The sequence below is a fragment of the Phalacrocorax carbo genome, chromosome 1, assembly GCF_963921805.1.
Source record: "Phalacrocorax carbo chromosome 1, bPhaCar2.1, whole genome shotgun sequence".
NCBI lineage: Eukaryota > Metazoa > Chordata > Aves > Suliformes > Phalacrocoracidae > Phalacrocorax > Phalacrocorax carbo.
Window position 1 is genome coordinate 144927447 of NC_087513.1, and position 25479 is coordinate 144952925.

Here is a 25479-nt window from a genome sequence, read left to right on the forward strand (position 1 = left end):
TTAGATAAATAAAGATCTGGGCTTACAATCTTTGTTCCATGCAGGTTAGGACCTATCCTTTTCACAGAGCTTTAGCCATCCAGACAAAGAGAGGGAAATAAGTAGGGGAAATAAGGAATGTCCTTTCTTCTAATTCTTTTTTTTCCACAGATTCTTGTAGTCTGTTTGCTGGAGGTGAGATATTATAGCAGAGATGGCAGGCTGGAGGCAGGGCCAATAAATCATCTGTGAAGGCATAAAATCATTACAGGTGAAAGTAATACAAACTTTTGTAGTCTCAGGGAAAGCTACCTAAAGGAGAACCCTGGCTGCATAGTATGAAAAACCAAGCTACAAGTTCATGTTTCAGTTTCACCCTGAACTATACAAAGACCAACTTATTCTGAAATTTCTTCAGATCCAGATCTCCCAATAAAATTTGAGCTTGGAAACTCACTGCAAAACAGAATGATGTTCTCTTTACCTCTGTGAAACTGAGCAATGTGTCAACTCCAGTAAGTAGCCATGATGCCAGCAAGACTTTTGGTTAGATTGTTCAGGAGCCACAGACCTTCAAAACCTACCCTGAGACTTACAGGGCTGGAATTTGTCTTGCTCTGATTTAAGGTGAATACAATTTCAGCGTCTACATATGAATCAGGTGTCTTAGTTTATGGGAGTCTACTCAATACAGTCTGTAGAGTCTGGAGACAAATTCAGTCCACCAGCAGGAGTCTGTTTTAGGAGGAGATGGATAATTCACTGGGTTTCATTTACTAGATTGACTAGATGAAGTGACTCCTCTGTAAATGTAATTGGAGCTTAGACTCCTAGTTCATGTGTATGCAGTTCAAGCGAGTCTCTTTATCAACTACTATTTGAGATGACATAGGGCAGCCATCTTAGTCTCCAGCTGCCAATCAGAAAGATGTAGGGGCTATGTCATATCACCAGCTACATGCTAGCGTCTAAGATGTCATAGGGCACCTCAAAAAGAACAGTGCACCTTCAGATTTGCTCCTGAATCTCTCTGTTCCAGTCCAGCTCCAACTCTAGAGCAGGAGGACAGACAGTAGACAGCCCTGGCTCTAGTTATCGTTCTTAGCATTCTGTCTTCTGGCTTCAGGATGAAGAACCTAGTGCTTGAAACAACTTTATGTTGACCTCTCTGGCCTTTAGACAATCTGTCTGGAGAGTCCACCACTAAGGCCAGGTCCCACTGGTTTCAGTAATTACCTTATCTCATTAGATGGAGGTGGTGATGAGGTAATGGATGATGGTCACAGGAAAAGCATTTGAGATAAATGTCTAAAGTTTGCTGTTATACTGTTTCTCCATTTAGGATTTCATTCCTGAACATTACTGACATACGTGACACATTACTTCTCTCCACTGGTGACACACACCTCCTCTATCCACACCATTTCCCCTGCTTTACTGAGAGCAAAGTGCTCTCTTTCTTCTTCCTCTGAGTTCCCCTAATGTGTCCAGGGCCCTTGGCACTGGAGCAGCCCAAAGAAGAGGTTTTGATTCAGTGATTCAGTTCCACTGAACCTTCTTGAATGAATCCTTCAGCCTATTTGTCAAAGAATCAGTATTTTATGGGAGATTTCCCAATCATTATCTCTATCAATGATATTCCACAGACACCCAGACCTGAACAGGACTTTTGGAAAGGAAGAGGTTTATAGAGAATCTTTTTATGTGGGTGGTGTATTATATGAAATAATTTTCCTCAACAGAGCTTTATAAAGGTTTCTGTCTGATGCACTACTCTACAGAAAGGTCATCGGTTCTGCTACATTTTTAATGTACTTCATGATGGCAAAGTATGCTGCTGTTTTATTTACATAGTCTGTAGACACAAGGCCATGGAAACCATTTCATAAGAAGCTCAATGAAAAAGTTAAGCTTTGTTAGCAAAAAAGCAGGCGTGGTTTCAAAGAGAGAATTTGTCTTTTGAAACGAAACATTGTTCATTAGAAAATGAAGAAGTTAAGCAAGCTAAAGTCTAGATGATTCTTTGCTGAAAATTATGCTGACTGCTTTAGACAGTAGAAAACTTTGGTCTGATTTTCACGATGAAATACATTTCCTGACTCTACCCATATTCTTCCACTGGTGAAACTAGAAGGCATTTCATCCTGGAAAAAATTACTACTGATTAAAGTAATCACAGTAAACAAATACATCTACCAGATGCTTCTTTTTCAGTGACCATTCTTCTGAGATTATTTGACATAACAGCTAAGGATAGTTGCGTAAAGTTTGTCGCTCCCTGGATGCTTCTGCTGCCTGGAAATAGTGTAGCATTTTTTCTGTCATATGACTCAAAGTATACCTAACTATCAGAAATAGGATGGAGAGAAATCTGCAGTTTTCTATTCCTTCTTTCACTTCCTCTCTCAGGAAATCCATCATTCTTGTGTCTATGGGCAAATGTAACTTCTTATGCTCATATGCAAACTTAAGAACATAATTTAAAGGGAAGTTTGTAATTTTTTATTTGATTCTAGATGTAATCTTTCACATCTTGCACATATTTGCATTTGAATGGGTGGAATGTGATATAATACCTAGTTGGGCCCTCGGTACGTTCAGAAATGTTTTTTAGGCTGTTGACTGTAACTAGAGCTTGTAGATGAGCTATTAGAAGTACCATATATTACTAGTAATGCAAACACTGAAATAATGGAGTTAATTTTTTGTGAAAGACTACCTTTTTCTTGTACAGCTGTACTCAGGTTTCATTATCTTTGCATTTGGTGAAAGAAGCCACAATTTTTTTAACTGTTTGATATTTCTAAATATATAAAATATATTCAGTGAGATTAACACTGATTTTGAAATACATCAGTTTGAAGTTAAATAATAAAATGTTTTGTTTGAAACAATGACATTGAGGTTATTCATTTTTTTCATTATTTATTTGCTCCAGTTGTTATGAGTCATGAATCCTATGTATATACTCTATATATATACACACACCTACAAAATCATATTTTTTTGCTTAAAGTGTTTTTGGAAGAAAAATTCTGTCTGGCTGTAATTGATAATAGAGGCCTTTGGATCTGGTCTGAAGGCTTTTCCTCACTAGGATTCATTACAATTTATTTTTGACACCACAGGTAGCATGATTCTCATAGTTCAGATGTGATTAAGAAGTTCCATCTCATGAACAACTCTTCCGTGTAAATACAAAACTGTGCACATTACTAATCTTCTCAGTATAAATACTATACATAAAACTGTGTATTTGGATAACCATTTTACTTGGAGACCTAAGCATCTGTTCTTAAAAACTAACTGGTGCTCACCCATCTGTTCAATAATCTAGAATAATTTACTCTTTCTTTTCTTCCCAAATACAAATTGCGTGGATATCACTATATTCACTGCAAGGTTTCTTTTAATACCAACCAGTAATACAGTGAAGGCGTTTTCCCTACTGTTCTGCAGATGTCATACTGCCCCATAAAAGGTACATGCTTTAGTTTCTACGGAAACTGAAGACAACTATCTGCAGGTGTCTTTTCTTCAGTGTAAATAACGCTGTTTTCCCCTCACTTTCCTCAGGTGCCTATCCAAGACTCTCACTGAGCTTCAGGTTGAAGAGAAACATTGGATACTTTATTCTTCAAACCTACATGCCCTCCATACTGATTACCATTTTATCATGGGTGTCATTCTGGATCAATTATGATGCATCAGCAGCAAGAGTTGCCCTTGGTATGTGCTAAGAATGAGTGGGACGTTAAAATGTCAGACTGAATGTAGCCTTCAGAGGTTGTTAAAGACTGCAGCGTGATGTCAATGTTTTGATATTCCAAAATAATTTACATCAAAGTCACGCCATTCAGTGTTGCCTCAAAAGTGATGTTTTCCCCTGCATGCAAGAATGTAACTACCACTAAATCTCTGACATAAGCTGCTCATATGGGTCCCAGCCTTGTTCTCATCAAAGTTAATGTTGTTACCAGTAGCTTCAGTGAGGGGAGCAGCTCCAGAATCATACTCCAAGGGCTTGAGCCTAGGCTTTTAGTCCAGCTCAGTGTGGGAAGACAAGTGTGGCTCCAAGCCTCCTCCTGAGGTCCTGGGTCCTTTAACTGACAGTGGCAGGAACAGACCTCAAGAACCATGTGCTCATTCAGAGCACAGGGGCACATCAGCTACGGACCATGATGTCCCGGCTCACCCTCAGAATGCACAGTATGCCAAGTGCATTTTTGTGGTGGCTTAAAGCACCATTTACCTCATGGCAGAGAAACATGGATTTGGCACAGATTGGTGATCCCAGTCCAAGACCTTCTCAGGTCAAAGTATCCTTTAGATAAGGGAAGGTGGCGTCAAAGTATCTCACAGGAAATATTTAATCTATTACAGAAGCATATTCAGGGGTAGCTAGAGACAAGGAACAGTAAATGGATCTATAAGTAATCCTTATGACTACTGCAGCCTCTCATCTCATCCCAAATCCTGTCTTCAACCCTGTTCTGTCTTCAACCCTCTTCTTAAAACAGAAATATATTCCCTAGTCCCCTTATTTTTCTGACATGTACCACAGCAAAACTGTGACTCTAGCCCATCCCCATGAGATTCCCCATCTCTGTACCATGTACCTCCCCAGATCCTAAATACTAAAGAGGCTGGGCCGCTATGCCTATACATTTGTGCAATATAATATTACATCCTAGCATCTAAACTTGGATAGCTGAAGATATTGTAGATTAACTGCAGTTACTGTACAGTAATTTTACAGATACTGTGGATTAGCTGGTGCATATGGGCATGACACAATCTGGCATTACCATTCAGCAGCTAGTGCATGTTCAGCAGGCTGCAGCTAAGTAGTGGCTTAATGGGAGATGGGACATAGAGTCCAAACAGCTCTGATGTATTCATAAATGAACTACTGGAGACCAAAGATCCACCCTGGAGACATTATGACTGAGTGAGGGGAGCATTTCAAACACATCAGTCAGCATCTAGAGTTATATGCCAGCCAGGGCTGCAGAGAACAGATAGTTAGGCGAAGTTACCAAACCCAGTGACATTCCACACCCTTTTAGAATGGGTTCACACAGTTTTAACTTGTTTAAGGAACAGGACTGTCTCATGTGGCCTATTTCTGTGTAGCACAAGTTCATCAAGTACTTTACTGTGATAACACAAGTATTAGAACAAAAGTCAGAGAGTACATTCAAGGCAAGCTCAGGAGCCCAGGTGTTCTGATTGATAGAAAGTCCTTTTGAGAGGATGAAAATCCATCTAATAGGTTCTTCTGAGAAAACAATCAGTGCCTTGGTGATTATGTCTGTGATGTTTGTATAATAAAGTTCAGTACCATGGGTCTAATCTGATGTTCCTTTGTACAGCCATCTTACGAGTCTGAAGCTGATGTGAAATGGTACCCAAGTTTAAAGGCAATATAGCACCTTCGGACATATGCAACTGGCTCTGAAAAGCTCAGTTCAGAGGAGGTTAAGGCCTGCTGGCATAGGTATTTATTAGAGGAAGAATTCTCCGTGCAGTCTTAGAGACATGGAGACAAGCTTTTACTCTACCCCTGGAAGAAGCCTGATTCTAGTTCATTCACTCCCATGTTTTGTTCCTGTCCCTGGTCCCTCACTACACACGCTGTCTGTGCTTCAGCCTGCACTGAACCAAGTAGTTCCCTCAATGGAGAAATCCAGGCAGGGAGCAAAGGCCAGCTCATTCCAGGGACTGTGTGCTATAGACACAGCAGATAGAGGCTGATATAGGGCTGATCTCAAGAGAAATATTCAAACCCAGCAATTCTGTTCAAAACCGAGTTTTTGCTAGTTAACCCTAGAAGTTCCTAAATTCAGTCCTTTGAGGAGAAAAGCAACCTCAAGAGCTTTCACTCTTGGGAAGGGCTGTAATCAAAAGATTACCCTATTTTTATATGATAGGCGAATGTCAGCTGCTTCTCCTCCAGCTGTGCTTTAAAATAAATTATTGATCTTCAGAAGGGCATTTGCCTGCAGGGTGTCAGGATCTCCCAGGGGACATAGATCCTTTTGGTTAGTGATAGCCACCTTGCTATTTGGTGTGCTTAATATTCTGGATGACCGAACTCTCCCCATGTGGTGTTTAAGGACTCATCTCTGGAATTTAGATTACAGCCTGGGAACATGCATCAAAAATGTGGGCACTATAATCCCTGCTGAGCAGGCTTCTAAGTCCCTGGTTGACCTAGACTTTAGTAAGCATCTGTGGGAGGATAGTGAGATTCCAAGGGTGTGTTAAAAGGGATCTCTGGGGTTTCTGATACAAGAATCAGTTGGATCTTAGGTAATTCTTTGAATCCCTTATGGGAAGCAGCAGCAGGTAATCCTACAAGGAAAGAAGCTAATTCAGGCTAGAGAAATTCCTTGGGCTGCAGATCTATGATAGTGTTTGCTGTTCTACCTTTCTTACCCCTGTTCCTTTGCTGGCATGGAGGCTTTCTAGAGTCTTTGTCAAAGTTTTTTAGGTTAAAGTAATATGTCAGCTCTAATCCTCATTTTACTGCAGAGCTGAGTGAGTTATACCGACACAGTTTTTAAATATGCTTGTGCTGTGTGTGTCTCTGCTGTATTTCAAGCCGTGAAACATCTGACATCAACACATGCTTGTTTCATGGTTTAGAGGAAAAGCACTGAAAACCGCATGATGCTGACCTACTAAATATACAAAATATCTGTTACAGAACCTCATAGACTACTACTACAGTTCTCCTGGAGTGACACTGTTTACACCAACAGCTTGATTTTGAGTTATATTGTCTTTATTTCTGTCTCTTCAGGTAAAAGAAGCTGTGTTTTATAATATGGCAGCAATTTTCTTTCATTCTTTATTTTTGTGCTGCCTGCATTTTAGTGGCTACTTACAAACTGATGGTATAATTATGGAATCAGAGAAAATAGTAATGGAGGGGATCTATTAGAATGGCTTGCCTCTTTTACCAATGTAGACTTATTCCACAAATCAGTGTTTTCAGCCACCTGTGATTTGCGATTCCCATAAAATTTCCAGCAGACATACAGACCCTGCAGCTTATTGTGAATTCAGGCAGGCTGACAATAAATTTGGTTTTCTTACCAGCTTTTCAAAACAGTGCTATGGAATATATTTTCAGGTTCTGTGTCCATGCTTAGGTAAATAAATGAGGGTTTGACATACCTGATAGATTTTCTAGGTGCTTTACTAGTGTCCAGTCGATCACTATAAAAATGCTGCTCTCCCTCCTTGTCTTTTTCTTTCCACCAATGCACATACCTCTCTGCCTCTCAGTAGTCGTCTCACCCCTTTCTATGTAAAAATTAGACTAGTCCTCTAAACTAGTAATCTCAAATTCCTCTTCTTTATTGTCCTTTCCTGAAACAGGTGTCTAAAATAGATGGGATGACCTACCCTAGAAAGGTGCCTGTCTCTTTTCATCTGCTACAGAGGGACCCCACAGGACTAACTTCAACCAGCTGCTTAACTCTTAGAAATTTAAAACTGCATGAGGGGGATCTTTCACCATCTATATGAGCACTCTGCCTTGATATGTGCTCATGGTTTTATCTATCCAGAACTCTAACTAGTTTTGTTAATTTTTAAAAACTTATTTCCATTGTATTGAGCAGCACAGTGCTGTAAGAGCACACCGTTTAATGCTTGGGAGACTCTTTGCCTTCCTGTTGCTGATCTGTTTGGTGTTCCTGGAAGAGATCCTCAGTACAGCTACCCTGGCTTCCATGAAGCTATGTTAACTCACAGCAGCGGTGCCAGGCCCCCTTGTTAGCTGTTCCCCCAGATCATATGAAGGAAATATTGTAGCAGAATAATAAAGCATCAAGCTTTAATTTTACTTTCGTTTGCAGTGATGTCACCTGTGGGATATCTTTCCCAAATTTTTAAGCTCCTTCACACTGACAAGGCAAATTTGCCAAAAAGGAAAATAAAATTGAAGTATGATCTGCTTAGAGTTGTAAGATATGTGCTCTTTTTTTCCTTTGTGTAGGAATTACAACTGTGCTGACTATGACAACAATCAACACTCACCTGCGAGAGACTTTGCCTAAAATTCCGTATGTTAAAGCCATTGACATGTACCTTATGGGCTGCTTTGTATTTGTCTTCTTGGCCTTACTTGAATACGCCTTTGTCAACTACATTTTCTTCGGAAAAGGCCCTCAAAGGCAGAAGAAACTTGCAGAAAAAACAGCAAAGGCAAACAATGATCGCTCAAAGTTTGAAGGCAATCGGGTAAGATTCTTTAATCTCCTTTTTGTGGGCAAACTTTGGTATTTTTATAACCAAGACCCTACATAGAAGAGTGTATTTAGGCTTACAAAAATCAAAGTGAGCATGATCTGTGTAACAAGTAACTGTAAGAAGGAGATAACAATGGGAGTGCAGCTAGTCGGAAAATAAAGGCACAGATCTACAAAGGCATGTATTTGCTTAAGTCAGAATTTGACTGTGATTTCGTTCAAGTACCTACCTAAGGGAATCCAGGATCTAGGCATACTTTTTCTCACTTCACATAGAGCAGACACATTTAAAATGGGAGAGAACAGATAAGGGATTAGTTCCACCATGCTAATTAACTGGCCAGTATAGCTGAACCACTGTGTGTGGCATTGTCATCTGCTGCTGTTTAAGACCATCAGAAAATTATAGTTCCTGGAGAAACTTTCCGATTGATTTCTGAAGCACAGTATTGGCATGGTCTGTGCTGATTATGCTCCAGCCTGTTTCCTTGCCTGGCATATTACTTCATCCAGTGAATACCCTTTTTTTTCCCCTTTGGAAGTAAAATTCAAGGTATTCAACACTATATGATGTTAGCAAGCCATGTCAGTTTGAATAGAATATCTTTTGGGGCTAAAATGCTCCCAGTGAGGCTTTTTCAGTCAGCTCTGTTGAGTAAGACTGTTTCTTCTATCAGCTATAAATTAGAAGAGTTCACAGTGACAGTTTATTAAATACCAGTATCATAAAAGTAATTTCAAGCTGTATTTTTTGATCCTAATGATTCTGTCTGCTATAGCAAATGTAATGCAGAACTATACCTAATTATCAACACTCATATTGGTGAAATAATTTTTGAACCAATAAACTCATTTTTGTCCCCTATATTATGAAACTAAATTTTCATCACAGTTGGCAGCACTACTTAGGACTAAACTAGCAAGAAGAATGAACTCCCTTTCCTGAAAAAATAAATAGTTATTGTAATTAAAAAAGCATATGGGGAAAAAAAAAGAGTATCAGAATTGAAAGCAATGGACGAGATTTTAGCTGCAAGCAGGTAATGCAGATGTATGCACCAAGGTTCAGTTCTCCCAGTGGAAACCATCTGGTGAGTCTCATCCATTTAAATGATTTACATAAATCAGTACAAGTCCTGTTGATGGGCCCAATAGCACCCCATGCCTGACTGTTCTTCTACCGAGTTCAATTGGTCTGTATTGCCAAAAGAGCATATGAACCTTAACTAATGAAAATGAGGGGTTTTCCTAGCCAGATCATGTCATTTTTATATCCCAGATCTGATCATACCATACATCAACCCTTTTTTTCCTCATTTTTTACTTACAACCTTTCCTTTCCAGGCCATCCTAATCAAATATCATGGACTTTTCTGACTTCTCTGCTGTTTTAATATCAACCATGCATTAATGAAATTAGGATACTAATTCAGCACTCCAGAGCTGAAAGAAGAGTGTGTTCCTCTGTCTCTTGTGGTCCCAGCAGTGAAAGGGAACTCTGTATGCTTTGTAGAGACACATATAGTCATACTGACTGTGAATATTTGCTGTTGAAATTATCTAGGATAAATAATGAAGTATGGTCCCATTCTCTGTGGAAAACATTTTGTCTCCAGGCCTCAAATGGTGAAGTCAACAGAACTTCGTTGCTGTCAGTGGGTTCAGTGCCTTCAGAGAAGCGGTGCCAGCATACAACAGGAAAAGACAGGGACAGTAGGTAGCACTGATCAGAAATCTTCCTTTGTAACAAAGCATAGACAGAAAATGCAGATTCAGTGGATGTAGTATGTCAAATCTAAATTTTTGATCGGAAAAACACTGGCAAATGCAAAGCAGAGGGAATTGCTCAGAGCAGGTAAGAGGTCCTGTTGCTTTCAGGATGAGCTGCTCAGGGAAAATCCATCTAGCAGATCTACTTTGGACAAAGTTTACCGGGGCTTCCAGACCATAGAAATGGTTTCCATTGTTCTGGATTGTGCCCACCATCGACCATGCTGTACAGGCATCCATGGATGTAGAGGACAGGTGGTCGTGCCAGTGTTCTTTAACATACTCACTGTGGAAGACAGTACCTGAAAGCTCTGAAACCCTGGCTCTGACCTCTTCAGGGGCAGTAAAGAGGCATTAACTTCCAATTTGTTCTTTGTTGGCTTTTGAAGATCATTGAATCTGATGGAAATTGTGGCTGCTTGGCATTTGCCTGCTTCTTGCTTTAGAGCTGGGACTCGGGCTGAATGTCCTGGGAGAGGCTCACAAACTGGAAGGCATACAGCACAGTAAGGGAGGCTCAGAGCCACAGATGACAGATGAAGACTACTTTGCACAAGTTCAATGAAATTATTGTTTTTTTAATTTTGGTGAGGCTTCGGGCTTCCATGGAGTATATTTCCATTCAGAAAGGGAGGATTTCTAATCCTGGGAAATATTTCAAATCTCACAGGATTTGGGGCCGAGCAACATTTTTGAAGAATGGGAGAGCCCCTAAAAACAGGCAGCCACCTTTGCAGCTATCTCCACTATTTGATGACTGTCAAAATGTACACTGTGCTGGAAAAAAGATTGAAAAGGTTTCAGATATAAAACTGGAAGAAGGCATTATTTTTAGTTTGTCTCTAAGACTACCATTTCGAGTTGATTTGTATTGCTGTTTTGTTTTAGTAATTGAATTTGCTTGTATACGAACCGTGTGCATGAGCTCCCTGTCATTGATTTAGGGCACTAGCTCAGGGCACTGGAAAAAAAAAAAGGCAATCAAAAAATAAACCAAACCAAATAAATAAATAAACATTAGCCCATTTATTGTCCACATTAGATGCTATAACCTGTGGGTGTAGTGACAGAACAACTGTGCTGTATCAGGTCCAGCCTGAGTCAGTGCTCAGACAGGAGGGGCCGCGGCTCCGTGGAAATCACTTGTGTTGGGAGGCAGCACTAGCAGAGCAGAGGCAGCAGAACATACTCCCTGGCGTTCAGGCCCTGTATTCAAGCGTTGCTCTTGTGGTACCCAAGACTGGGAGTACTGCTGAGGCAGTGTCTGTCTCTCAGGCAAAGGGAACAAGAGGAGGATGAGGGACAATGCTGTGTTATTTTCAGTCAGGAGCATTTTAGCCCATGGAAACTGGTAGAACCAGCATGGACACTGGCCTTGTAGTTCATTTTTTACACATCAGAGAACTGAAGTCTGGCGTGCAAGCTAGCAGGCTTGGTTATAAACGCTGCTCTTATATTAGCAAAAGGGCTTTTCATGCTTTCCTAGTCTTATTTGATTGTAGAGCAGGAGAGTTTAACAAAAATGTTCTAGGTCACAAAATCCACAGATGTGGGTGTATTTGTGGGGTTTTTTTGATAATTGCTTTGCAAAGCAGCTGCTCTTCGTGGCCAGTAACTCTGCTTCCTAATGCATGCATTTGCATTGTGCTGCGTCAGAGATTACGGGTTTGAAAAGCCAAAACTGGCACAGCTATCTCCATGTTGATACTGCTGCTATGGACGTGCCTCTCCAGTGCCAAGCTTTTAGGCACTTCTCTCTGAGTTGCTCCTGATACGCTGCCACTGAGGCTTGCTGCGTTGAGGAGGCACCACCAGCTGCTGCTGCCAAGCCGCCTGTTGGCTTCACCGCTCACGTTATGGCTTTCTGTCCAGCTCTGCCCATGTGTTAAAGCCAATGAGCCCAATAGCTCCAAGCATTAGGGAAAGAAGAGCCCTCGTAGCATATAAATGGCACAGCCCGTGTCCTGACGTTGCAGAGGTGACAAAGAAAAGCAGAGGGGAGAGGAAAACTGTCCAGTATTCTCCTGTGTAGCACTGCTGAATGTGGGATGAAGACTGAGGCACATCTGACTAAACTGAATTGCTGGAAATGGTTTCAGAAGATTCAGAGCTGGTGAGGAGATGAAACTTGAGGAAGCCTTTACAGATGACTCATTGGATCAGCAGCTGACTACAAAGAAAATTTCGCTCGTAGCCATCTCTTGACTGCTTTGGCATCATATTTTATTTCACGTAATGCACTGTAGGTGGTATTCCTCACTGAACTTTTCCAGCATTATCCCAGTAAAACACAGTCACTAGAGACGAACACAGGATGCTTCTCTTGTTGTGTAAACTAATTTTTATACATGTACCAGTTTCAGATTGAAAACTCTCTCTTGAAAACCTTGATACACTGGTTCATGTATAAGAACAAGCTCTAGAATAAAGGAAGAACTGTATCGTGATTTTTCATAAAATATTTATTCTGCCCATGGTATCGGTGCCTAAATTAAAGTCCTCTGTGGACAAACTGTCAGAAAATAATAGGTGGCCTGTAAAAATGTTTTCCCTTGAAAATTGATCACCGCTCTTACAGATCGATTCTGTTTCTCCTGTTTGCATTGGCAGATTCAGGCTTCATTTGTAGCTCTCTGTGCGCTTTCAGTTTTGCTACATAAATTGTTTCTTTTAAATAAGGCTCAGATACAGCCTAATTTACAACTAAATCAGCATGAGAGAGCTCTAAGGCAATCCTGTTCTCACTTGTTGTTCACTCTTGTGATAGAGGCTACTGGCATAATCAGCTGGTGAGCATGTGTTTTGGACATTGCTCCTTCTGGGCCAGTCCACAGAGGTTATGATTTGTTACACTCCCCTGCTAAAAATATTGCTTCTTAGTTCAAGCTGTGGCAATTTATTTTTTCAGTTTGGTGGGACCAAAAGTTCAGCCCCAGGGTATCAATCAGGAGGGTAAGTATCACACAAGCTCATTCGAGCTTCAACCCCCCATGGCTGTCAGACTTGTGGGAAGAGCTTCCTTTGAACAAAAATAATGCATAACCCTTTATAAAAAGGCCCTTCTCATCAGGCAGTTCCTGCATGTTTTTTTAGCTCTGGAGATTCCTGGCTCAAACCCCCGCTGTCGGCCAAGGCAGCAGCTTCCCACCAGGCATTGCTGAGAATAGAGGCTCAGGCCACTTACATCTACTTAGCGCTTTTAAAGGATTGTTAATTGTAGCAACCCTTCTCACAAGTGGGACTTTATTCTGAGAATGAATATCTTGGCTGCTGTGGCAGAATTATCACTCAGTTTAAACTGGGAAATATGAGAGTAGCAAAGCTGGCAGTATTCTCCTGTGCATCTTCATCTTTCCTGGATACTTTTTTTGGTGCTGTTTCGAACAGTGGGATATTTCTGAAACATGAGTGTGATGAGTAGGTGCCAAGTTTTGAAAAATATCTGTCACAGGTGGTGAGCACAGTTTGTGTGGGAAGAGCTGTAGTCCTGTAGTGCTTAGGATTGGGACATTCATCATGCACAGGGCGACTCGTGCGTGTACTAATTTTTGTTCTACAGCCACTTTGCACAAGTATGAATGGTGCAGATCCGGAGAGTGTAAGAAGGATTGTACCTGCAATCCATAGTACAGCCCAGAGATTGTAAGAATCCAGACAATGTGAAATACAGGGCAAGGAAGGACCATCCATTTATTTCCCTTTCTTCTCCTGTTCAAATACATCAAGGTTAATTGTCAAACTCCATTCTTACTTGGTGGACAGTGATATTAACATGAAAATTCCTCATTATTTTTCTTCTTCACACTTCCCTTGTTTTTCAAGATCTTTCCCTCTTCCCAGTTCCGCTGGCTAGCCTGAGCTCATCTACGAGGGTGATATAACATAATTGTCTCTTTCAGGTTTTTTGTGCTTATTAATTAATATAAATATATTAAAATACTAGTGAGAGAGGTACCACCTTTTAGACTCAGGGAGAACACGCAACACTCATTTTTGTTGTGTTTGCTGCTTTAAATTATTTTTAAAATATCAAAGGCATAATGTGGTCAATGAATTTTGTTTTAAGCACAGATAACACTTAGGGCCTGATTGTGTACTGTTCTACAGGTTGGAAAGCCATTTACACATAAGTAAAGAAGATGGAAACTGCTACCAGGTAGTTTTGCCCCTTGCATAACCATAGGTGCTCGCACCAGGGCAGATCAGGTGAGAATCAGGTAGCTGGAGTCTAGATTACAATTTCCACCAAGAATAATTCCGTTTTATTATAATTTTAAGGGGAGATCTATTTTCTGGGATAATGTACTTGAATAGTAATTTTGATGTAAAATAATGCAAGGCTAACTACAGAGACAGCTTTTCACGCTGTTATTTAAACCCGCTATTTGCATTTATATTGCTTCATATGATGGAAAGTGTTTACATGGTATTTAAAAATTTGGGACTGATGAACTCCTAAACATACCTATGGGGTTTGAGCAAAATGCTTCTCCTCTTTCTTTTTGTGTACTAGAGTGAAAGACTTAGGAGGAAAAAGAGATTTCATTGTAAAGTACTCCTTGAAATTTATGGAATATTAAACAGAGAACTAAATGAACCTGAAATAATTCAGACACTACCTAATAGTAAATCAAACCTTATGGTCGTTTCCCGACCCTAGTAAAGTGCTTCCAAACTGCCATTAAAGCTGAAGTTTTCCAAGCATCTTGATCAGAGAGAGGTATTCAGTAGCAGCTCTTGGCTTGCATTTCTTTAAAAATATAATATTTAACATCTAAACGAGCCAGTACCTTGTCTAGAATTAAGGAGTAGATTGAGGACTTGCCAGGTGTAAAAAGGGTGTTGAAGTCTCCTGTCTACAACATACAATCCAAACTGAGCCTATCGGAGATGTGGTGTTCCTCCAAGAGCAAGGACCAGAGGTTCTTTGTGAGCCTTATCTTAATTCTCCTCTTTCTGGCGTCAGTTAGGTAAGTTATGGTCATTTTTGTGTGATGACATCAGGCTGCTAGAGTCTTTGGATTTTTTCTTTGTACTGTAATATGTATGGTTCAGAAGTGGTGATCCTTCGAAAGTGAATCTGTTTTTCTGTGTATAAAATATGTCACAGCATTTCGTAGAATCATAGAATCATAGAATGGTTTACATTGGAAAGGACCCTTAGAGCCCATCCAGCCCAACCCCCCTGCAGTGAGCAGGGACATCCTCAACTAGATCAGGTTGCTCAGAGCCCCGTCCAGCCTGACCTTGAATGTTTCGAGGGATGGGGCATCTACCGCCTCTCTGGGCAACCTGTGCCAGTGTTTCACCACCCTCATAGTAAAATCTTTTTTCCTTTTATCCAGTCTAAATCTACCCTCATTTAGTTTAAAAGCATTACCCCTTGTCCTGTCAATGCTTCATGCTTCATGCTTCTCAACCTCCAGATGGATTTATGTGAGATTCAATCACTTCACCCTAGTACAGGAGCTCAGTTGCTCAGAGGTGGGAGGGATGGAGTTTGATTAAAATTGATTCTGAAGGAAGAGCATCACTTTTACATATTTGGATCCATGCTGATTCAGCAGGGACTTAATTAATGATTTGGTACTCAGCTGTTTCCATCTGCTTTGATGAGCTCAGTGGGAAGCACTCCATGGAAACAACCAGCCCTGGCTTATGTCAGGGAGGAGATGGGAGCTCTGGCAGCGGAGACTGCAGCAGGGAAATGGGAATGAATGGCTTCAGGTGGAGCCATGGTCTGGCAGAAAAAAAGACTACAAGAAGCACGGAGGCCCAGGGAGACAAGGGCAATCTTTAGGTTAAAGGAGGATGGTAAGGAGTAAGGGGAAATTGGTTGAATACACAATGTCATCCCTCCAGTCGATAAAAAGGTTCGAGAGCAGAGCCTGGGATTAGCACTTTGGGAAGAATTTCTAGTGCGCAGACAGTGACATTGCTGAGCCAGGTGATAAAATCATATTCTAAGGCTCGTAAGGAGTAAAACTAAAGTTTTATCAGAGACGTTGGCCTTGTTTGTCGTGTGTAGCCATGATTGTAATCAGTTAGCTGCTTTTCTTAATCTGTATCTGCACCTGGAGTAACAGTTTCCCTGGAGCCACTGATCTGCACTCATAGAATCATAGAATATCTCAAGTTGGAAGGGACCCATAAGGATCATCGAATCCAAACCCCTGCAACTCAGGTTTACTCATGGAGGATTTTGCCTTACCTGTATATTCAGGCAAACATGAGTCGACTTGCACAGGATACCCTGCCATTATTGGTTTGTTTCTTTATTCATTGAGAGAGGGTGTGTACATTTGTTGAAGCAATTAAAACAATTGCTTAAGTCATTCGGAAGTCATGCTTATGTGCAAATACTTTTTAAAATGTTGCATGCATTAAGTATTCATACTTCACAACATCACTTTAAGATTGTCACAGAGCATGAGCATATATTGCCCTAATTTTGTTGAGAGCTTAGTTCGTTTGTCCAAAACCTCTGAAGGAATCAGTTTGCAGGAATAGGTCTCAAGAATATCTGCAGACCAGAAGGCTGATTTCAATTTCTGCAGACCTCTTCATCTGCTCCTTCCTTGTATTTGACATTCAAGTCTGTTGCTCTATTAACAGAGATGCATTTCCAAAGTATGTTTCCAAACATGTCTTACTTGATATTTTGAGAAAATATGTGCTGTCATACAACCTCACAGGACATAATAGTATATTCAGAGAAAGCATTTACACAAATGTTGCAACTTTCTTGACCACCTTTCTGGTTTGATTTATAGAAGCAGTGACAAGCAGTGAAAAGCAGCAGCATCACTGGCAGATTACAGGCGGAAGGGTGGCATGTAAGGTTGGCAGATAAGGTGAAGCAGGCTATGCAGTGTGATGAAATAAGTGGAATTGAATTAATACTTTCCTTGGGCAGGAGAAGCCTGAACACATAGGTGTACCCTCCAGGATACAAGCTTTCAGCTGACACATCACTTAGAAAAATCCAGGGCTTGGTGTAGAAGGACAAAGTACCCATGGACAGGCAAAGGTCTATATATATGTAGGTGGCAGACAGAATCCGGAGAGATCAGGAAGTCCCAAGGTAATGATCAGCTGACATCTTTGGTGGTGGATGGAAAGGGAGTAGAGATCTGCAAGGGGAAGGCAGTGCTGTCAGGGTGGAGCCCAGCAAAATGGTGATTTTTAGTCAGCTGAAGGACATTACTCAAAAGCCTGGGAGGTGGTGGGAAAGGAGATGACATGTGATGCTGTGGGGGCCTGGATGAGAGATGTAGTTTTCATCTTCATAAGGAAAATGCAGAGTGTGGAGATATTTTACACAATGCTGTAACAAATCCTGATCATAATTTGTGAAAAAAACAAATTATCCCACCCACCCAGAGAAAACTGCATCAGTTTTTTTCAGAGACCACCATAAGTAGTGATGATATCCATGGCTGTATTTTACAGTGTGTGTATTCCCTGGTTACAGATACTGCTCAACAGCATGAACTCGTTTGTATAAACCTCAAGCTCATACTTTTGTACCCAATGGGTTTCTGCCATGGGGAAAATAAATTCTTAATCACCACTGAGGCTTCTCCACCCCATTATTTTGGTTCACGTTGTTTATTTTTATTTATAGGCACTCATCAGCATAATGTACTGTTGCCTACAACAGCAGGATTTGTTGGACACGTTATGATTTGTTTTTTTCTACTTGCCTGTATGTCATTCATAGCATTTTATATTCTTTTCCATTTGCAAGAAGCTTGGCAAAGCATTACTGGTATACTATCATAATTGTTTTCACTGAGGAAAGATAAGCTGTAGCATCAATAATTGATGAAAGAAATATCCATTTTATAGAATTTTAACAAGACTGAAGAAAGCTAAATGCATATGGACAGACACATAGCTACGCACATTTTTAATGCATCGCACAAAGCTTGCAAAGGACGTGGTATCAGATGACTGTATAAACTTCAAAAGGCCGTGGCAATAGTGTGTTTTCTCAACCACTTTTAAACAGATGCTTGTAGGATGAGATGTTCAACTGCTGCACAGTTAACACAGCTAGATCATGTGGCAGGTTAGAAAAATGTATTAATTGCAGGATAAGTTGTGGTTGAATAAATTTTATACATAAAACTGGAAATTATCCTGGATGCCATGATTCACTATCTATTTCTGACATGGGGAACCAAGTTCACTTGAACAGAGTCACACATGCATTGACTGGCTGAAAATACCCGGTACAGAGCATTTAATTTACATTCGGGTGTTATTTTCCTTTCCCAAAAGCAGTCAGGAAAATGGGAGCTGATCCCTGTATCAGCTGTCTTCTCTGCCTGTCCTCCAGCATGCAGGACATGGGGCGCAAGGGGTTGTGGTACCCCATGACTGAAGCTACCAAATACTAAGACAGCATCGTTTGGGACTGTCTGTCAACGCCACTCAGGCGAAGTGAAAGTTTTTCTGGATTGAAGGAGCTGTACCCAACTCTGTGCTGCTCCTCCTCTGTTGGTACTCAGGGTGACTAGAGAGTCTGGACCAGAATTTAAGGACTCTGAATGATCACAAGCTTCCACTTACTTACTGAAAGTGGCACCGTGTTGCTCACCTGTGCTCAACACTGTGCTCACCGCCTCTTGGCTATGGAGGCGGAAGGAAAGAGTGCCTCCTGTTTCCTCAGTTCAGCAGCTTTCTTCCCTGTTGAAGTTCACTGCTTTTTAAGATCACTTAGCCAAGTGGAAGAGCCCCTCAGTTAAGCATTGCCATGACTGCAAAACTGTGCAAATGGCTTTGGAAGGAAGAGTTTAAGGGAGTAGTGGTAAATAAGCTCTGTGATTCCAAAATGCAAGAGTTCAGCAGGCCAGAACTACTCTTGTGATTTTAGCAAACTTCACAGGTAGGTAGCAGAGAGAGGATCCATCCCTTACCCTCACCCCTCACTGCCAGCAAGGTAGAGATTTCACTGAACTACAGCATCCTTTAAAACATGGCTGGTTTAGAGGGAGAGGAGAATAATTGGATTTGCCAAATACTGTTTTGTACTGGATGTTGGTAGTATGATGATAACCCTGTTTGTAAAAGTATTTAAGTACTTGTCTAATTTTAAGCAGCTGAGTATTGCCATTTTTTTTCTAAGATTATCACATGCTTAAAACAAATACATGCTTTCTTAAAATATGTATGAGTTTGGAGATTTAAATACACCCACGTTCTGCTGATAGATGCCAAGTCTTTTGAAACAATTTCTTTTTCTATTTTTGCCCCCTAGGTGGACACCCATGGAAACATTCTGCTAACATCGCTTGAAATTCACAACGAGGTGGCAAGCAACGAGGTCACTACCAGCGTTACAGATGCCAGAAATTCAACAATATCCTTTGACAACTCAGGAATCCAGTACAGAAAACAAAGCTCACATCGCGAAAGCCTTGGAAGGCGTTCGTCAGAAAGAACAGGCTCCCACAGCAAGAGGGGCCATTTACGAAGAAGGTCTTCGCAACTGAAAATAAAAATCCCAGATCTAACAGATGTGAACGCCATCGACAGATGGTCAAGAATGGTGTTTCCATTCACATTTTCTCTTTTCAACTTAATTTACTGGCTATACTATGTTAACTGAGTGACTGAACTTTTTTAAAGGACTTCAATTACAACAAGTGAAGTACTACTTGCCTGCAGAGTTTGTATATATATTTATAGAAAATATATATATATATATATGAACTTTTACTATGTAGACCATACTCATGTATGTGTGAATACATACAGGAACAAATTGTGTGTATATAAAAGCACACACTGCGAAGCAAACGCATATGTATGCACACACACATGTACACATTTGTTCTGAGGTTATGGACACTTTAACATAGGATGCACTTCAGAGGAACTTTTTAAATTGAAAGGCAGGTGTCGTCAAAACAACAAGCCTTGAGAAAGTAAGTGTTGTATATTATCACTACAAAACTCCGATTGTCATAGAAATTTTCAAACACCTGTAATCGTGTATAAAGTCAGTATTTAGTAACATTGTTTGTAAATGCTGCCATACACACTGATCATAAAGTGGTAGAATTACACTGGTAAGTTTAAAATAAGTCATTCATATCGCAGATCCATCAACTACGATTTCATCAAGCCAGATTTATTTCTCCTTGCTAAAATTTCTTGCTTTTATATATGTCACAGTACATTTTTTCCCGGTCCTGAATGGGCATCGTTTTTAATGATCTCTTGCTTTCTCTTCTGCAGTAAGCAAGCTGATCATGGGAGTGTTGCTGTAGGTCTTTCAAGACATATACATGTTCATAATATTTCAAATGAGCATTTTAAGTGTCCATCAACACTGAAACAAATCTTTTGTAAGTACTGTAAATGTACAGCACATTTTCCTTTCCTTGGACTGGTTCCAGCTGCCATGTCATTTTGAAAGAACAGCACATTTTTAGTATAATTTAGCTGAGAATTCAACTACTGTCAATGTGTTCTACATCTGCTGTAGATTTAAAGATTGTTATTCCAGTGAAAGCATAGAAGATGTCTCAGGTTATTTGCTACTTTGACATGAAACCACCTAGCTGTAGCCTTTTTTAAACATGCATTCACATTATTTAACATTCTTATAACATTGTATGTTAATGTAAAATATATTTGCATAATATGCATATAAGTATATTTTCTCAATATTTTTCTTCCCTGTGCTTGCTATCGTGACCGCATGCTATGTCATATTTTCGTTTCTGTGATGTTACAACTTTTTATTCTCTAGAATTGAGCAAATAGAGCACTTCCAATACTTTGATTCAGTAATGGAGCATTTTCATATTTTATTTATATACTGGAAGTATATGCACGTACACTTAGCAAGCTAGTGTGCTGCAGTCACAGATCACGAGATAGCAAACGATACGTTTTGTTTCAGCATCAACCCTGTTCAAACATATCCTTCATGTAAATGTGAGCACTTTGGTTTTCATCCCGATCCATTCCCTCACCGGGATCCCAACTTTTTTCAGTCTGGTAGATTGTAGTCGTCAAGGTATGCCAATTTCAGATCTGTAAACTTAATTTGTTATTTATCAGAACTAAACCTTTCTAAAGAAAAGAAGATATATTTTTTGTAAACAGTGTTTCTATCATGTACATTCGCAAAGAACAGATACAGTAGCATAAATAGATCTTAAAAAAATAATTCAGGCGTGGCCCCACCAGTTCTCTGCATGTAGAATTCCTCTGGACATGGATGGGGATTTTTGCCAGATAAGAGAGCTTTGGATGCTAGTTGGAGATATCTATGGGAGAAAAATGTGTGGATATGCATCTATCAAAAACACCAAAAAGGGATGGAACTGAAAAGGCTGCCTTGGCTCTGTAGTGACCCGTGTTCTCACTAGTCCTTGATTTGTCTGTGAGTAGAGCAGTGATACTTGTGCTGCTGCCATTGTTGTGGTTTAACCCCTCAAATTAACTCCACCCCAGCCAAAACCAGCACAGCCATGTACGATCTCTTACTGTTCCCACCCCTGACTGTTTGCAGCTGAACTGTGAAACTTTGTTCTGGGCTGAAATTCAGTGTAGACGAACCTGGGTTGCGGGTTTGTGTTGTAATCCCATCCTCAGGGATGCTCCTTGAACAGGAATGGGCTCCGCACCGTTGCCCTGCAGCAAAGCTGCAATGCAGCTCCCAGCTGGTAGCGTTCGCCCTAACCCTGGCTGCCAGCGTGTGCAGGATCAGCACCGCAGTCCTGCTGCATCCTTGGCAGTGGTGCAAAGTGGCTGTAACTGCAGTTTTTAAGCACTGTATCTGCAGACAACTCAACAGTCTGAAGAGCCTCAAAAGAACCCGTATAGCTGGAGCAGAAAAACTTGGTTTTTAATATCTCTTCAGTATTAGCTCCCATTGGTAAACCACAGCGTATTATTAGCTGTCTAATATCTCTTCAAGCTGTGAAGGGATTATAGTGCACATTGTCATCATTATAATCAAAGGAACTAAACAATTAACACCCTCCCAAAGTACATATTTCGTAGAGTTGTTGAGAAGCCCTCCCAAGTTTTTATCCTAATAGCAAAATATAATTAAGCATATAATCTGATTTTAATAAAACTTTAAAATTATAGTCTTTGCTTTAGAAAAATTACCCTAACGAAATGATCTTCAAACAAGTCTTTCAGTAAGTGCCCTAAAGAACTACCTTGAAAAATGGGATTCAAGATGAGGGCGGTCCCACTGTCATGATTTAATCACAATTCCCACTTTTCTTCAAGACCCAGCTCCTAGAAATCATGTGGTCAGGCAGAGATCTTCAACAAGGAGAGACTTTTTAGTTGTGATAGAAATGTGTACTCCAAATCCCACAGAAATCAATTCTCCGGTGGCTTCAGCCAGGATTTTCAAGCAAATGGAAAATTACTGTCTGGCCAGAGCGAAGAGGCAGTGTGCATTTTCAGGACCCTTTCAGGTACCACGACTCCCTTGCATGGGCAAGAGGGCTGAGTCTCTGAGCGCTCTCCCTCTCTTACCCTTTGCACAACTGGAGGGCAGTGCGTTACCGCAGCCCCTTTCATGAAACCGTACTCCCCACATTGCAGAAAGTGGGCAGTTGCGCATTTCAGCTTTTTCACGAGATGTCATGTTCATCAGTCTAGCTGAGTTCCATGGGGCACAAGCAGCCTGAACCTTGAACAAATCCAAGCCTCGGTTTGACTTGAAAAAAGCCAGGAAATTCTCACTTAAGGTTAACACTTCATTTAACACACGTTTTTGTGCCTTTTTTTTGCCAATTCCCTCTCTCCAGTCCCAGCACCACTTCTTATACACAAAGACACACACACACAACCATGTGTTAACAACAGTGTTTGCCTTGACCTCCCGTTTTCTGGCTCTTATCCCTTTCCGCTGGCTGCACTGTATGATTTTAACCATAGATGGCTTTAAGACTAAAAATGGTAATTTCAACCAAACTGCACCAGAGTAATGTATTTCATAGCTAATTAACTCCTTTCCAACTCAACACTACTATAAATAACATTTACACACCCTTTGTACAAGGCATTAAAATAAAAAAAAAGAGAAAACTGGAACTATTTTGTGTTATAGCCCAAAGGGTCAATAAACAGTAGAAATATTATGGTGGTTTAACTCCAAGTTGATTTTATCCCATTGTAAAGATAAACTAAAACCCAGTCTTTTTTGCTTAAGGCACATCTATGTATTTTTGGTATTCTTCAGCAGTGAAAAAAAAAAAAAGAGAATAGTAGAATGGAATGATGAAGAGATGCTTTCTGAAAATATTGATGAATGAATATTCATTTATTAAAAGGATTTAAAGATTAATTGTTTCCTTTTTTTCTGGGGATGGAGGGAGTATGACAGCTGTGTGTTTGGCTAAATTTTAACATTTCATTGCGTTAAGTATCACATAATGGTTAGTCTTACACGATTTCAAAGAAATAAAACCACGTGAAAGCATTTTCTTATCAGCACACAAGTAGCAAAAGGGGTTCTTACGCATTAAACTACTATATTTCCTAGTGTTTTCTATGGTACATTAAGGAAGAGGGGAAAAAATACATCCATTGACTTAGCAAGGTTCTTAATGGCAAACCAACCTCTCTTCAAGCTGGGGCACTGCCTGTTAAGAGCAGAAAGTTTGTCCTCTGCTTTATGTGCAAGCTCTACCTGCCCAGGAGGCAGAAGAGCTTTTGATATCAAAAGAAGACAGTGGTGCCCTGTTTGTTTGTTTCATTAGTCAAGTCATAAATATTTCAAAACCAAACCAAAAAAACTTTCTCCAGTTACGCTACTTGTGTCAGGCATGCCAACTGGGTTTGTTGTGCTTTTTATTGCTAAGCATTAGTAAGTTATTTTAGAGGGGTCAGGATACGGACAGATTCCAAGAGGAGTTTTTAAAGTTATCTTGACAGTTCACCAACCCCTTCCCCCACAACAAACAAATAGCCTGAAGATTTGGAAAGCAGGCTGTCCTGAAACCCAGTTGCCATGCTTTGTGTTGGAACAAGCTGTCACACGCTTGCTTAGATCTCCTAGTAGCTAATGATACATGTCACAACTTTTAGGAGTAGATAAAATAGTCAGCACCGTAGATGAGATTGCAAGGCCTTTGAAGTCAACAGAAAGGCTCCCTCTGATTTCAGCATGCTTCTGCTCACTTTCAGCAATGCTTCCCTGATCATAAGTAGCATCTCTTATCTATTTATTCCAGTCCAGCCCATATTGTAGAGTAGGAAAAATTAATGATGTACCAAGCTGAGTTTTGTGGTTGGGACTATCTGGTAAGAGATGTAATTTTTTTGTGTGTATTGTGGAGCTGATGTATGGATTATCAATTAATTGCTTAAGTAGTACTCATAAGGAGTTCAGGTTCTAGTAGAAACAATTGGCTGTTTTCCCCAAATAAATATGGTCCTGTAAGTATCAAGACTGTTTCCACAGATGTTGATTTTATAGTTACGACTGTCAAAACAGCAAACGCTACCTACTGATAGAAGAAGTATGGCAGACAGCTGAAAATTAAACTGAAAGCAGTGGGAATCTCAAGGCTTCTCTGAGCTGTTTTTGAACAAAGAATCTCTCGGAAGTGCCTTTGCACTCCTCCGAATACAGGGTCTGAGCTTTTCTAAAATTATTACAGATTTTGGGTGTTTAATTTATGTGATTCTTCTAGCTTGTCAGGGCCAGACTTGTGGACTCAGACATACATCTCCTGAAAAATCAAACCCTTTGGCAGCTTACCCAACATACAGCATCACTTGTCATACTTGAAAACTAAACCCATGCGGAAGGGATATGTGATAGTACAAAAAGAAAAACTACCACGCCTAAAATCAGCCAGAGTTTGAATTATTGCCTAATTAACTGAACTTAGGTACTGCTCAAGCAAGCACGATATTTGCTTGGACAATGTCCCATACCTTTGCGATGTGCTATGCAGTATGCCTTTGTCCCAGCATTGCAGCCTAATTTAGATTAGCAGGTTTTGTTCTCTGCAGGAAACAAGGGAAAGCCCAGAAAGTTGCTGCTCAGGCCAAGTTTGCCCCTGTGCTGGCGTACCTCCAGCAAGGCATAGGGAGAGCACCTCCCTGGGTTTTCCCTAGACAGAGCTCCCAAAAGCCACTCAGGTCCCTGCTCTGAATGCTTCCTTGGAGGCACCAATCTCTCTCCTTTGACTCCAGAGGGAGCCTTAGGCTAAATTCTGAATTATCCCCCAGCTTACCACCAGCAGTTGGCTTCTTTCAGATGGTATTGCTCCTGCTGCAAAAACCTGGAGATAAGGTAGCTATTATCCTAGCTGGCAGAAGGCACACAGGCAAACAGCACATGTACTTGGGGCTGTGATACAACATGGTAATCTTTAGGTTATTCATTCTAATATTGTATTAAATATATTTCAGTTTATGTTCTAGCCTTCAAGAGTTAGCACACTTGTCTCCAGGTGCTGATGTTTTT

At 40.5% G+C, this 25479-nt stretch overlaps 1 protein-coding gene across 1 annotated transcript in view; it reads left to right on the plus strand.

Moving 5' to 3' along the window:
- Window positions 1–22737, plus strand: part of GABRB3 (gamma-aminobutyric acid type A receptor subunit beta3) — a 114121-nt gene extending 91384 nt beyond the window's left edge. The window contains exons 7-9 of the mRNA XM_064438385.1: window positions 3556–3708; window positions 7991–8235; window positions 19279–22737. Coding sequence (XP_064294455.1) covers window positions 3556–3708; window positions 7991–8235; window positions 19279–19629 — 749 coding nt within the window. The 3' untranslated portion in view covers window positions 19630–22737. The remainder of the gene's footprint in view (window positions 1–3555; window positions 3709–7990; window positions 8236–19278) is intronic.
- The last annotated feature ends 2742 nt before the right edge of the window (window positions 22738–25479 follow it).